Source organism: Budorcas taxicolor, chromosome 14, assembly GCF_023091745.1.
Source record: "Budorcas taxicolor isolate Tak-1 chromosome 14, Takin1.1, whole genome shotgun sequence".
Taxonomy (NCBI): Eukaryota; Metazoa; Chordata; class Mammalia; order Artiodactyla; family Bovidae; genus Budorcas; species Budorcas taxicolor.
The window spans coordinates 89,310,172-89,325,610 of record NC_068923.1 but is presented as its reverse complement, the minus strand read 5'-3'; the positions used below and the strand labels follow the sequence as shown (position 1 = coordinate 89,325,610).

The 15,439-nt window shown below is 39.7% G+C and overlaps 1 protein-coding gene across 6 annotated transcripts in view; it reads left to right on the top strand.

Moving 5' to 3' along the window:
* WWP1 (WW domain containing E3 ubiquitin protein ligase 1) overlaps nt 1-15,439 on the top strand; it is a 139,468-nt gene that overhangs the window by 91,372 nt on the left and 32,657 nt on the right. For all 6 annotated transcript variants that reach the window (XR_008200604.1, XM_052652077.1, XM_052652074.1 and 3 more), the window contains exons 10-16: nt 2,944-3,039; nt 4,433-4,607; nt 6,343-6,397; nt 6,482-6,566; nt 6,696-6,824; nt 12,537-12,612; nt 12,720-12,791. Coding sequence is in view for 5 of the 6 variants with exons in the window: in XM_052652077.1 (XP_052508037.1) it covers nt 2,944-3,039; nt 4,433-4,607; nt 6,343-6,397; nt 6,482-6,566; nt 6,696-6,824; nt 12,537-12,612; nt 12,720-12,791 (688 nt within the window). In the remaining variant the exon portion in view is untranslated. The remainder of the gene's footprint in view (nt 1-2,943; nt 3,040-4,432; nt 4,608-6,342; nt 6,398-6,481; nt 6,567-6,695; nt 6,825-12,536; nt 12,613-12,719; nt 12,792-15,439) is intronic.

Below are 15,439 nucleotides of genomic sequence, written 5' to 3'. Positions count from 1 at the left end.
GGGAGCTTTATGTGGTCCATTTCTGTATCCCTTGTGCCTAAGACGACACCTGCCGTATAGCAGGTACCAGTAAACGTATGTGAACTAGTGCTTGATGCAGTGATTTTGAGTGAGTGAGCAATTGGGCGAAGGCCCTGGCTTGCAAATGCTTAGGAGGAAGTTGTTAACAAGGTCAAAACCTACTGAAAATTCAAGTAAGATAAGAACTGAAAGGCACCTTTGAATTTAGCAACAAAGAGATTATTTATTGTTGGCCTTGGACAGAGTGATTTCTGGGAAGGAGAGCTGTACTCCGACTGCTGTGTGATGGCGTGAGTGGAAGGGTGGAAATGTGATAGAAAACGCTTCAGAAGAGTGAGAACTAGTGGAAGCAGGTTTTTCCCTGTGAACACACAGGGAAAGAGGAATGTTTGGTAGAAGCAAGCAAGAAAAGACCCAATATTGAGGAGGAGTTTTTTGGTTTAAAAAATGAGAGTGACCTGAAGGGTGGGCAGGAGAGAGGTTAGCAGGCCGAGCAGCAGCGGAGAGGGGCAGCTGTTAACCGTGGTTTGTGAGAGCCCAGTCGTCATCCAGTCAGTAACTACATTCTGTCATTTTTACTGTAATACATTTAACAAAATTCTCCCACATTTATTATTTCTTTCTTTTTTAAAAATAAGGTCTTTTTCAGCAGTAAGTTTTAGAAATGTGTGTATATGAAATAGGGAAGCCATATCTGAATGCTAGGGACAGGAGAGTGTTATGGTTGAAGGTGACATGTACCAGTTATACATTAGCACTTATCCCTTTGAAATTGAAGAATTCTGTTGGGAAGTCCCATCACTCAGCCTGGTAACTTGGACCTGTTTGAAAGGTTCTCAGGAATTTCCACTGCAGGGATGCTCTAGTTTCTGACCAGTTCCGGCCCATCACTGCTGTAGGACATACGGGCTCAGCTCTAGCTGGCTGTCACTGAGTCCCCGGCCAGGCCTGAGGCAAGCCCCTTACCCTTGTACCGCCGTTCTCTCCTCCCTGCTGCCCGACATGAGCTCTGGTCACCCCACACGCATGGGGGCTTGTTCTTGGCAATGGTCCTGCCCCAGAAGGTGAACTCTCACTCTGGGAGTGACATTGTAGCAAGTTACCTCCCCATGGATCAGCTGCTGGGGGAGAAGGAGAAGCACCCTGAGACACTGGTCACTGTGGCGGGTGGTGGAATTGACCAGGCTCCTCCCCTGCAGGCCAGGAGCTCTTTGTTGCAAGAATGTTGTCAGCAGAGCGCAGCTGGGAACATGGCACATCCACAGCCGGGGTGACCTACCTCAGGAAGACATGGTGGGGCATGACAGGAGTTTTTGCTCTTACTGTGTTAGTACCTACATAATAGTCCTGACTTTGCCTTTTGGCCCACAAAGTCTAAAATATTTATATCGAGTACTTCACAGAAAAAGGCTACCTTCACTTGATCTAATGAATGGAATGTAGAAAATTACAAAGATGATATCCAAAAGGGGGTCTTCATATGATGTGTGTAGCAAGCAATTTAGTTTGAGTAAGATAAATTCTCTTTGGAGGAAAACCCTGAAATCTGGAAGCGATATGGAAAAATTAAGAACTAGTGGCTAGAATTAGAGTTGGAACCTAAGTGCTTACTGAATGTTGAATATTAAATTAGAATATTTCCAGCTAACTTAGGATCACATTAGAAATGGCTTCATAGCCCATTTTTTGGATGGTGCGCTTGATTATGTACATTACACTCCTCTTACATTACAGTCCTTGCAGTACAGGAGACCAGGGTTTGACCCTTGCGTCGGGAAGATCCCCTGGAGAAGGAAATGGCAACCAGTCCAGTGCACTTTCCCCGGGATGGAGAAGCCTGGCAGGCAATGGTCCCTGGGGTCGGAAAGATTTGGCCATGACTGAGCAACTTTCAGTTTCACTTTTCTCTAATTAAAAAGAAGTCAGATTAAGTTGAATCCTCGTGTTTGAGAAAGGAAAATATTTCCCATTTGTTCTACTTTCAGCTGAGAACAAGAATGTTAAACTCAGAAATAGGAAGTTTCTGTTTTTAACGTTCGAAGGTGCTCTTCTGTGCCATTCCAAGGAGAGGGTGGAGGGGAGAGACTGAGGGTGGGGAGAGGAAGAGGAGGAGCGTGTCTGAGACGGAGCAGACGGAGACAAGCGGCGATGCCCTTGAACTCAGAGGCGCACCGAAGACAGAAGAGGGGTGGCTGTACACAGAAGGAAGACCTGTATGCAGATGGAAGGAGCACCCATGGAACTGTCTCACTACACACTTTAGTGCAGTTGCTGCTGAACTCTTTTAGATGTGTGTTTTCTTCAGTTGCCAAAAACGGATATTACTTCATTGGCATTTTGTCCTTTGGGCATGGTATTAGGGTGACAGTTCCTCAGCTCTTGATTAAATTTCTGTTTTGTGATGATTTGGAATTCCGTGAATTAGTCACTTTAAAAAAACTTCGGGTGTTATTCTGTCTTCCTCTGCTAAATGTACTTACTGAGTTTCCAGTGCGTGCTGTGTGGTAAGTCGCTTCCGTCATGTCCAATTCTGTGCGGCCTAATGGACTGTAAGCCGCCAGGCTCCCCTATCCATGGGATTCTCCAGGCAAGGATACTGGAGTGGGTTGCCGTGCCCTTCTCCAGGGGATCTTCCCCACCCAGGGATTAAACCCACATCTCTTATGTCTCCTGCATTGGCAGGTGGGTTCCTTAGCACTAGCGCCCGCTGGGAAGCTGGGAAGTTTCCAGCACTGCTAATGAAAAGGGAATAATTAAGCATTTACAAAGCCCAAAAGAAACAACTTCATTTTGTGTGTATACATGACTCTTTAAAACATACCTGTAATTTTTTGGCTTATAAAAAGGAATCATAAAAAAAAAAAGGAACCGTTCTTCAGATAGTCTTTAGCTTGTTCTTTTATTTCTGTATTTTTATTAAAGGTGGGAACAGAGAAGAGATCCTCACGGTAGAACCTACTATGTGGATCATAACACACGGACGACCACGTGGGAGAGGCCGCAGCCTCTGCCTCCAGGGTAAGGTAGCGTCTTCTCCGGCTTCAGCTGTGTTTCATACATGGAATTTTAAAAGCTCAGTTAATGCAATATAAAATGGTTCTTTGCTACTGCATGTTACTTTTCCTTGATTTGCTTTTGTGAATAGTGAACATTCAGTAGATGAGATTTGTTACCCTGTGTCTCATTTACAGTTAGTCTGAAGGGCTTCCTCAAAAGATTAAGAGATGTCGAACGCTGGCATGAGTTTACTGAGAGGAGTTGCAGACTTCTGATCCAATGTCAGTTCTTGCTATTTTTTGAGAAATGAGAGTCATATTTAGGGCAGTTTGTGTGTATGTTTCTTCATAGACAGGGATCTAAACTATGCTGTTGCGTGATATTTACGTAAGAGATCCTAGTGTTGTTCAAAATTATTATCTGAAAGATCATTACAAGTAAAATTATATTAATTATGGCTGAAGTTAATAGAGCATTTTAAATGAAGAGGCATTCCTATTACGTATTAAATGAAGCTTGTGCTGTTAGGCTGTTATTTACTAACAGTCCTTCCAGATGCAACTCAGAGCTCGCCAATATAAACATATTCAAAGTCCAGAAAATTAAAGGCAACAAGTGTGTTATCTTGTGAAACTGGTTGCTGAAAGTATATTGAAAGCCTGTGAATTAATAATACAGATTGACTGGAGGTGAATGGAACTCTGGAGGGTCTGGGTTCAGGAGAACAGGGCATCTTCTGGCTGGTGGAGAAGGGTATTCCGTTCTGAGAGAGGACTGAAACAAAGGCATGACTGGATGAGACGTCTGACACATTTGGGGCCCACCAGGAGTTGATTTGGGCCCTCGGATGGGTCCCTTGAAAGAAGGGGAAGTGAGGGTGAGGGTGGGGAAGGGCGGTGAGGCTGAGATGGTGACTGGGCTCATCATTTAGCCATGCCAGCAAACGGTGATAGGTGGAATGGCGTGGCCACATCTGCACTTTAGTTCAGCAGCAGTGTAGCTGCAAAAGGTGGATTAAAAAGCTGTAAAAGTGGAGTTAAAACCCTTTACATGGGCAAGGGTGATAGAGGCAGATTGCTTGGTATACAGTTAGCACTCAGTAAATGTTTATCAAAGAAAGAGGGAGAGTAGTCACATTGATACTGTTCAATCTATGACCTCTTTTTTAGACAGTCCTTCCTTAGAAATCATGTATGGGAAGAATGGGAAGGTAATTGAGATAAATAGATAGCAAGTTACATGTCTGTAAGTTTTCTGAAGAATATCAATATTTACTTTCTTTTAAACTCATCATCTCTTGGACTTGATTTTTAAATTATTTAGGTAACGTATTACTTAACTACTTTCCAGTTTCTTATCTAAAGAGATGATTGTTTATTTTCATTTTCACTGCTGCTCCGTTTATCTTTGGTAGTTGGGAAAGAAGAGTTGATGATCGAGGCAGAGTGTATTACGTGGACCATAACACCAGGACAACCACCTGGCAGCGGCCCACCATGGAGTCGGTCCGGAACTTTGAGCAGTGGCAGTCCCAGCGGAGCCAGCTGCAGGGAGCTATGCAGCAGTTCAACCAGCGATACCTCTACTCGGTAATTAGGAAGTTATAGGCCTTAATGCATCTTTTTCTTCCAGATGTCTTGCCTTTTCTCCCTTGGTGACTTTTCTTAAATGCTATAGATTGTAAGATCTTTTTCAGTTGATCTTTAATAAATAATTCACATTTCTGATATGCATGAGCACTTTAAGTTTTTTTTTTAATCCTAGTTTATATAGCTATACACTCATACTTTTGTCCTTATTAAGAGGTAGTCTCATAAATGCAATTTCTTAATAATATAATTTGTCTTGGCCAGTTCCCAGTCTTCTACTTTTGGTTATAATCATTTTGTTTGCTTTAAACAAAGCTGATTGCCTCCTGACTTTACTTAAGGCCAGTCTTGCCATATCCCAGCTATCCTGGTTCCATCCCAGCTTTGTAGAGATGCTTTCATCTGTTTTAGCCCACTAAATATGTATTCCTGGGATTAGAGATAGTTTTGTCCAAAAAAATTTAATGCGGTCTGAAAATTTGATCAATTGGTGATTTACTGCCATAAGCAAGCATCCATGGGAGTGTGGGGGATGGGAGGACTTCTGTTTAAATAGATTTGATCTCAAGAAGTAGAACGTATAAATCTCAAGTACTGGGCATCTCTAGGTAGTGTTTTGCGGCAGCTTGAAACCCCAAAATGTGGAAAGAAATTAGGAAAGATACACAAAGAAAACAGCTGTTCAGAATCCTGCCTTGGGCAGGCTCATTCAGCTCTGCGTTTTTGGGAGGTTAAGTAGCAAGGTTTGGTTGCTCTCATTTGCAGGTTGGTCCACTCTCCTGGTTGTCTGACCATCAGAGAGTGGGCCGGCCAACCTGCTCAGCATCTCATGCGGTCAGTTCTTGGTTCCTGAGTAGCGTGTGCAGAAGTCTGTGGGGATGTCCCACTGTTTAGCTGTATGTACTAAACAAATTACATGTGTGCGTTTGTTTTGGCTGGACTTTGCTGTATCTATGGAAAACTTTGGGGAAACAGGGCAGAATTAGGGAATGGTGTGCATCAGAAGTGTGCTCTTCTGCACAAACAGAACATCCTGAGGTTGAGATTTAGTTGTCTAAATGATACTGAGTTCAATTCATAGTATCTGTTATGAAGTTATAAAATATTTATCAAGATGTATATATTGTGTCATTAAGAAATGATTTTTCAGGTAACAAGTTTTTATTTGTCTTTCTTTAAAAACTGATGGTAAAATTGTTTATTGTCTTTTGAATATATTTCTGAGTTGTCATAATATGTGAGCATTAATATGTTTTTATGTATGTTTGAATATATAAAATATATTAATACAAAGGTAAAAGTTTATTTTTACAAAGATAATACTGGAGTTTAATATTATGTTAGTAGACATTTGTTTTAAAGAGAACTGTGGTAATTATTCTGTTTTTCAGCAAATAATGTTACCTCATTTAAACACTACAATTTTCTATATGGTATTCTCTCATGTCATTTCATTCTTATGGACTGTCACAGAAAGGCTAAGAGATTAAAGTGCTAATGTTGATACATTATTTCTAAATCATTGTAGAAAAACTAATAATTTATCACTTATTTAACTCCTCTTAACTCAAGACATGTTTAGAATTCTGTGCCTTGAAATTACTATATTCACATTTCTTTATCATATTTTTTAGAAAATGACTCTTAAATGTGATTCAGCCAAGTGCTTAGTTAATGCTTTTATATTAAAAACCTGTTCTTTTAACTTCTCCTCCTAATCCTTTTCTCCAATCAGGCTTCAATGTTAGCAGCAGAAAATGACCCATACGGGCCTTTGCCACCAGGCTGGGGTAAGCTAATGTGTTGTTGATAAAAATATTGAAATGTATATATAGCAAATAGTTATTAAACACCATGCTCACTCTATTTTTTAGAAAAAAGAGTGGATTCAACAGATAGAGTTTACTTCGTGAATCATAACACAAAAACAACCCAGTGGGAGGACCCCAGAACTCAAGGGTATGTGTATCCTGCAGCCTTACTTAAGTGAGCTTACGTGTCGGGAGATGGAATCAAGTGAACCTCAGCTCGGACGTTTTTAGCACCTCGAAAATGTTCCCCTTGTGTGACTGTGACTTTATCTTTTAGTTTGCAGAATGAAGAACCCCTGCCAGAAGGTTGGGAAATTAGGTATACCCGGGAAGGTGTGAGGTACTTTGTTGATCATAATACAAGAACGACAACATTCAAAGATCCTCGCAATGGAAAGTCATCTGTGTAAGTGAAGTTCTGAGATGCTGTTTAATGAGGACATAAAGTTTGACTTCTAATTTAGCCTCAAGCAGATTTTACGTTACGTATCAAGAAAATCTACACAAGTAATAATCTAATTTACTTGTTTTGCTCTACTGTATATATTTTAGAGTGGATTTGTGGCATATAATTCCTTAAGAAGAACAATAGTAAATATTTATCTAGTGATGACTGTGTGCCAGGGATTCTTCTAAGCACTTTATATAAATTAGCATTTATCTTCCAACAGCTCCTTGAGGTTGATACCCTTACTTTCCAAGTGTGGAAACTGAGGCCTAGGGAGCAAAACTGACTTATGCAGAGTCACGCAGCAAGTGATGAAAGTGGTTTCAGACCAAGGCAGTCTGTCCACGGAGTGTGTGCTCTTAACAGGCACATCCTGCCTCTGCAGCATCAGGGACTGAGACGGTCAACACGGTTTTCCTGGTAAAAATAGCTTAATTAAGTATTTGAAAGGTCTCTCCTTCATCCATTTTCTTAGATGTGATGTCTTTACATTACTAAGAAAACAGAAGCAGCCATAAAAGTCTTTCATGAATTCCTACCGTTACATCTCTCTACCAGTCAGCATCTGTCTCCCCCTTCATCCTGAAGTTAAATTGCCATTGTTCCTGTCAAAGGCCAATCCCTCTGCTGGTGCTCCACATCTTCCCCCTCTCTTCCGATTAGCTACTCCAGCAGTGATGCTCATACCGTCCATCTTCCTGTGCTGTATCATTCCCATCAGGTGTTACTTCTCTGAAGTTAGAAATGGGCAAGTGGAAAGCCATGACTCATCACCTTATAAGTCCATCTAATGGAGAAGTCATTTGTATTGCTTCCCTCTACAAGAAAACTACCTGAACGACTTGCCTGTGTAATTGCTGTTTCTAGTTCCTCTCTCAAACCCACAACAAGAAAGTTTCACTGACCCTAACTGACCTTACTAAGGGGACCAGTGTCCTCTAACTGGTTAGTCCCTGTTCACAGCTCTGTCTAATTTGACACAGTCAGGAGTATTTGAAGGAAGTGTCCCTCTCCTGAGAAGTAGTACAGGGACTCTGCTTCCTGACTTCCTTCTGCCTGTCTGGTCTTCTTCCTCTTCCTCTCTTTGGGTGGCGGGGGACCCTCCTTTCCTGCCAGCCTGTTAACATTGGCGTACCCAAAGTGCCTCCTCAGACCTCTTTTCTCTGCTGTCCATACTCATTCTCTTGGTGAATCTTACCCAGCTCACAAATGTTTTCTCTAGTGTTTCACTGGTAATTTTGCTGCTACTTACTTGATAGCTGTTCTTAACTTCTTCCGGATAACTACCATCAGTCAGAGTTACTCTACCTGGGATATTTCCCATCTCAATTGAAGGGACCTCCACTCTTAGGTGTGTCTGAGCCAGAAATCTTGGAATTGTCCTTGACTACTCTCTCACGTCACATACAGTCCATCAAGAGTTCCAGTTACCTCAGCTCCAGAATGTATTCAGGACCAGCTGTGTCTCACCATATCTGCTGCCGTCTCTTTGGTCCAAGCTACCGCGGTCTCTCACCCGGAATGCTTCTCTGAGTATCACTCTGCTCTCTACCTACGCTTCATGTAACACGGTCCTCCATACAAGTCTTTTTACTTTTTTATTTTTTCTTTTAAGTAAGAAGTTACTCCACAAAACCCTTCCGTGGTTTCCATCTTAATCTGAATTAAAAAGCAGAGCACTTGACTGTGGCCTCTGAGCCCTTGGAGCATCTGACCCCGTTACCTTGTCAGCCTCACATCTGACATTTCTCCTCATTCGCTCTGCCTCAGCTTCCCTAGCGACTTAGCTGTTATCTCAGACATTTGAGGCTTCCTCATCTGGGTTCTGATTTCCTCTGGTTGGCATGCGCCTTCCCCCAACAGTACCTGTATGACTTATGCCCTCCATGTTTTCTGCTCAGACACTATTCTGTTTATGAATCCTACTCTGTTTATTCTGTTCACAGTTGAAAAATTCTTCTCCCCACTTCACTCCTTGTCCTTTTTCATCTTTTTTCCCTTTTGTAGGAGCGGGAATGGTGAAACACTTATGCTCTTCTAACACTAAATGTATGGTTTACTTATTCATGGTTTCTCGTCTGTTCTCTTCACTAGTACATAGACTACACATAAAGAGGTATTGTTTTTTCAGTTTGTTTTATTAGCCAGTAATACTCTCACTATCTAGAATAGTGCCAGGGTACATACTGTGCATTTTGTAAGTATTTGTTGAATGAATTCAGTTGAACCTGACAACAGAAGAGAACATTTTCCATCCATTCCAAAATGTTCCCTAGGAATGTAAAAATTCTTTATGCCCGTCTCATAGGCTGTCACTCAGTGGGCAGAAGACCCAGGTGCTCTCAGTGTGAATAGAACTTCCCCTAAATGCTGCCCACCTTGCTTTTTCCCTCACTGACCTGCTGGGCTGGGTGACCTGGACATCGCTTTCTAGGAGCTCAGTTTTGCTTTGCTTACTCTCTCCAGCAGTATTTGTTTTGATTTCAGATTAACTTTAACATGTGATAGAATATCCTTTCCTGTCTCTTCTACCTAGAGCCTCTTGTCCTCCCCTCCTTGGATTTAAGGGTTAGCAAGAAGTTTTTTTTTTTAATAGTCATAGAGTTTCATATTTAACTAACTTTTCAATATAACATACCATTTAATATTTGCACTCTAATACATGGTTAAAATCTAAAATGGGATAGAAAGTATAACCCTGGAAAAAGTGTAGAAAAAGCAATATATACCATCCACAACAAGGCCTGGTGCCAATCCTGGTGTTATGACACAATTCAGCTTTATATTTTTTTTATATTATAGGTATGATGCCTATTGCCCCCTTCCCCGTCTACATTCCTAGAAATTCTAGTGTCAGTTTATATTTTCTAATAAAAATGTAAATCTCATTATGTTAGTGATAAGTAAGCCTTTGAAACATATATTTTTTTCACCTGCAACACTCTATTAGAAGTGCTGGGTTATTTGAAAATCTGTCCGTTTTTTAAAATTTATTATTATTATTTTTATTTCTTTTTTATTTATTTTTTAAAATATCTTTTAAATTTTTAACAAATTTCCTTTTATATTGGAGTATATTTAATTTACAATATTGTGTTAGTTTCAGCTATACAGCAAGGTGATTTAGTTATACATACCCACTCCAGCATTCTTGCCTGGGAAATACCGTGGACAGAGAAGCCTGGCGGGCTACAGTCCATGGGGTTGCAGAGTCGGACACGACCGAGCACACGTGATGCACCAGGTCAGCTCAGTTGCTCAGTCGTGTCTGACTCCCTGCAACCCCATGAATCGCAGCACGCCAGGCCTCCCTGTCCATCACCAACTCCCGGAGTTCACTCAAACTCAAGTCCATCGAGTCGGTGATGCCATCCAGCCATCTCATCTTCTGTTGACCTCTTCTCCTCTTCAGTCTTTCCCAGCTTCAGGGTCTTTTCCAGTGAGTCAGTTCTTCACATCAGGTGGCCAAAGGATTGGAGTTTCAGTTTCAATATCAGTCCTTCCAATGAATATTCAGGACTGATCTCCTTCAATATGGACTGGTTGGATCTCCTTGTAGTCCAAGGAACTCTCAAGAGTCTTCTCCAACACCGCAGTTCAAAAGCATCAATTCTTTGGTGCTCAGCTTTCTTTACAGTCCAACTCTAACATCCATACATGACTACTAGAAAAACCATAGCCTTGACTAGACGGACCTTTATTGGCAAAGTGATTGTCTCTGCTTTTCAATATGCTATCTAGGTTGGTCATAACTTTTCTTCCAAGGAGTAAGCATCATTTAATTTCATGGCTGTAATCATCATCTGCAGTTATTTTCGAGCCCCCCCAAAAAAAGTCTGCCACTGTTTCCCCATCTATTTGCCATGAAGTGATGGGACCAGATGCCATGATCTTAGTTTTCTGAATGTTGAGCTTCAAGCCAACTTTTTCACTCTCCTCTTTCACTTTCATCAAGAGTCTCTTTAGTTCTTCTTCGCTTTCTGCCATAAGGGTGGTGTCGTCTGCATATCTGAAGTTATTGGCATTTCTCCTGCCAGTCTTGATTCCAGCTTCTGCTTTGTCCAGCCCAGTGTTTCTCATGATATACTCTGCATATAAGTTAAATAAGCAGGGTGACAATAAACAGCCTTGATGTACCCCTTTCCCTATTTGGAACGTCTGTTGTTCGATGTCGAGTTCTAACTGTTGCTTCCTCACATGCATGCATACACATATCCTTTTTCCGATTCCTTTCCCATATGGGCTATTACAGAGTATTGAGTAGAGTTCCCTGTGCTATATATATAGTAGGTCTTTGTTGGCTATTTTAGTTTATTATTTTTTAATTTTAATTTAAAATTTTTCTTTCATTTTTTGCCAGGCAAAAGTATCTTTGTGTGGATTTATATTCCACACCCCTCCCCCACAAAGAAAGATAGCTTTAATGTGCTAAAGGGATTCTTTTAATCTCTAGCTAAATTTTAGATGCTTACATAAGTTCTCTAAAACTTTTCAAAGAGAGGTTAAACTATTGATAATTAGGCTTATTTGGTATGTTGAATTACATGGGAAGCACTGTCAAATGTAATGATAAAACTTCTTAGATTCTATAGCTAAATGTTAATTAATGGAAGTGTTCTAGAAATTATATGACATTCCTCATATTGGGTATATCCTGAAATAGTGTTGCATCATAATTTTGGTTATTATCTGAAGATGTTATGTGTTGCATAAATAGCCAGATTTCTTTGTCAGTTGCATTGCAGTTGGTTCTTTAATCATGCTGTTTCAATTCTTTGACACGTCTATTACTCTGATGCTTTTACAAATATGAAGATCTTCCAGGAGATTCATAGAGAGGACTTTTTTTACAAATTTAGGTTTCTGATAACTTTTAGATCATACCAGTTAACTGAGTAAGAAATTACAGAATTCTAATGGAAAACCTGATGGCTTCATAAACTGCTAACAAGTGATCAAGACCAACAAGAATAATTACATGGGACTGAAAGAACAATACAATTTATGTTTTATGTTTTTTTTTGTCTGAAATACCACTGGCTTTTAATATTTGTTTTCCAGATATGAGGAAATTTTCCCCATTATGCTAATTATAACTATGTATAATATATGTATATATTTAAATTCTATCACATATTTTCACTGTTTTGTACATTTTTTATTTATTTGGAAAGTTACTCACATATTGAATATTGTTCCTGCTTCACTCTGTTTTGTGGGAATTTCCTCCTCTTAAAAATACTTTTTACTATTACCTTTTAGTTTGTTATGCTAATGACAAAATCTGTTTTTTGTTTTTCTATAAATGCTTTCATTTTTTTCCCAAAGATGTTTTTGCTTATATACAGTTTTTTGTTTGTTATTATATGTTTCTAGCACATTAACTAGCTTCTTTGTTTGTGCGTTGTATCCTTTAAGTACATTAACTAACTGCTTTACAAAAGACCCACCCATGCACATCATCCCCGTCTTTGTGTGTGTATATTGTGTGTCCTCCTTGCTCAAGTCTCTGTTGGCCCCTAAATATTACCTTCACTTCTCTCCCAGCAGGTGTTACAGAGTAACTTTTCTGTCATTTGTAGGACATTGGTACACTCCAGTTTCATACTGAATACTGAACATCCAGCTTTATTATTTATTAATATATGGTTTGTTTTTGTTTTTCTTTAGAACTAAAGGTGGTCCACAGATTGCCTATGAACGCAGCTTCAGGTGGAAACTCGCTCACTTCCGTTATTTGTGCCAGGTACTGCGGTGGTAAATAAACCTTCTGTTCATAATCATTTAGTTTTCTTGTTTCAGGGCACATGTACTGTAACTTACATGACATTACAATATTATTTTTGTTTTCAGTCTAATGCTCTACCCAGTCACGTAAAGATCAATGTGTCCCGGCAGACGTTGTTTGAAGATTCCTTCCAACAGGTAAGAAAGATGTACCAGAGTAAAATTGTACAGTCAGCCCTCTGTATCCACAGATATAATACCATCCATGGATCCAACCAACTGTGGATAGAAAATACTCTGCAGTGGGGTGGAGGGAGATTTCCAGAAAGTTTCAAAAGGTGAAATTTGAATTTGTTGCCACTAGCAGATTGTTTTATTGTGCCTTGCTTTATTTCTGCTTTGCAGATACTGTGGTTTTTACAGATTAAAGGTTTATGACAGTCTTGTGTTGAGCGAGTCTCACAGCACCATTTTTCCAACAGCATGTGCTCACTTGGTAGTGTCTCTGTCACATTTTCATAATTCTTGAAATACTGCAAACTTTTCATTATTATTAACTTGTTAAGGCAGTCTGTGAACAGTTACGTTTTATTTACTGTTCCAAAAAGATTCAACTTGCTCAGATCACGGTTAGCATTTTTTTTTAACAATAGAGTATTTTTTAAATTAAGGTCTGTACATTGTCTTTTTAGACATAATGCTATTGCCCCCTTAATAGACTATAGTACAATGTAAACATGACTTTTATATGTACTGGGAAACCAGAAAATTACTGTAACTTGATTTATTGTGATATTCTCTTTATTGTGGTTCTCTAGAACCATACCTGTAATATCTCCGAGGTATGCTTGTGTGTATGTGGTATTTATATTGTATTAAATATTATAAGTAATTTAGAGATGATTTGAAATTATATGGGGTGATGCACATAAGTTGAGCACCCCCATATTTTGGTATCTGTGGAGGTGTCCTTAGAACCAACACACCTTGGATACTGAGGGAAATCGTACAACTTGAGTCATTATATTGGTTATATCTAAAGGGAATTAAGGTTTAGAAATTTTCAGCCATTTAGAACACAACTGTGACAATGACTACCACTTACTGAGTGTCCCTTATAATAATAAAATCCATCATGTATTGAGTGATTGTCATATGCTTAGCACTTCCATTTATCATTTCATTTAATTCATCACAAAATCCCTTTGAGGTAGCTCCTGTCATTATCTCCCATTTTGCAGGCATAGGTACCCAGGCTGAGAAACAAAACCATTCTACCATGAATTAGATTACTAAAATAAAGCATAAAGAGCTCTGGAACAAGTTGACATATTTTGACACCTATTTACTTTTTTACTAAAGTGAAATCGCTCAGTCGTGCCCAACTCTTTGCAACCCCATGGATAGTAGCCTGCACCAAGCTCCTCCGTCCATGGAATTTTCAAGGGCAAGAGTACTAGAGTGGATTGCCATTTCCTTCTCCAGGGAATCTTCCCAACCCAGGGGTTGAACCCAGGTCTCTCACATTGTAGACAGACCCTTTACCATCTGAGCCACCAGGGAAGTCCTTTTTTACTAAGACTTTACTTTTTTACTACGACTTTATTAACTCAAAACAAAAAAGTCGTGATATGAGACTAAATTAAGATTAGATTGGTATAGGCACTGTATTCCATTTAAATATTTCTTTCATACCGTAGTGTTAATTCTTACGTCCTCCTGGTTTCTGTTAAACGTCATGAACTCGGACCTTGTCCAAGCACTCATTTAAGTGGCAGTTCTCTGCTCACCTCCCTCACAGTCCCATTGTAGCCAGTCAAGGTACTTCATTCCTGTTTGTAACACTTCTCACCACCTGCGGAGAAGGAACTGGCAGCCCACTACAGTAGTCTTGCCTGGAGAACCCCATGGAGCCTGGCGTACTGCAGTCCACGGAGTCACAGAGTTGGACACAACTGAGCAACTACATCACCACCACCTAACACAGTTACCTCCCTTACCAGAACGAAACTCCAAGAGAGCCCAGCTATTTGTTTACTGCTGCTTTGCACAGTACCTAGAAACAGTGCTTTGCACATAGCAGGTATTAATAAACATTTGGTGGCATGAACAAATGCATGTAATACCTTTGCTGAATTGTCTGTAGAATAAAGATTTAAAACCAAAATATTGTCAGTTCTTTTTTTCTGACGAGGTTGAGAATTTTTCTTCTCAGTCCTTTCCTGAAGTATGACAGTGATGAATTAAAATTCTCTGTGTGTTCAGGTACACAGGGACTTTTATGTATAGAAGCCAAAATGGAATAACAATTCTTAAGTCAGTGATGTTCAAATCCTAGCTTCAGTTTAGTCACTTGTTGCAGTTTGGACAAGTTACTTAATATAGCTGTTATCAGCAAAACTTTTTCTGTTTGATTTAATAAATTATCTTGTTCCAAGCTCTGTGTAAACCTTGTTTTAAGACATACACATCTGAATTCATGGTAGATTTTACTTGGCTTTGCCCTCTGGCTTGGGGAGAATCGTGCTCTGTGAGCCCATGACTGGCTGTAAAGTAGAGGCCAGCTAGTGAGCTGTCGCCTCACCCAGGCCAGTCTTGGCTTTCGGATATAATTCCCTTTTATCTGGAAGTAAAGCTTACTTACTAGTAACCTTAGTGTGAGCCTTTAAGGCTTATAAAATATCTAGTATAGATATAGTTTTAAAATAAACCTTTTTATGCTAAAATTCATCATCTTATAAATAATTCTTCACAATAGCTGAGTTCCTTTCCTACTGAGAAATGGAATGTGTGGTGTAAGCAATAAATTCTACTTCTCATTAAGTGTTGCTCATCAAAAAAATTTG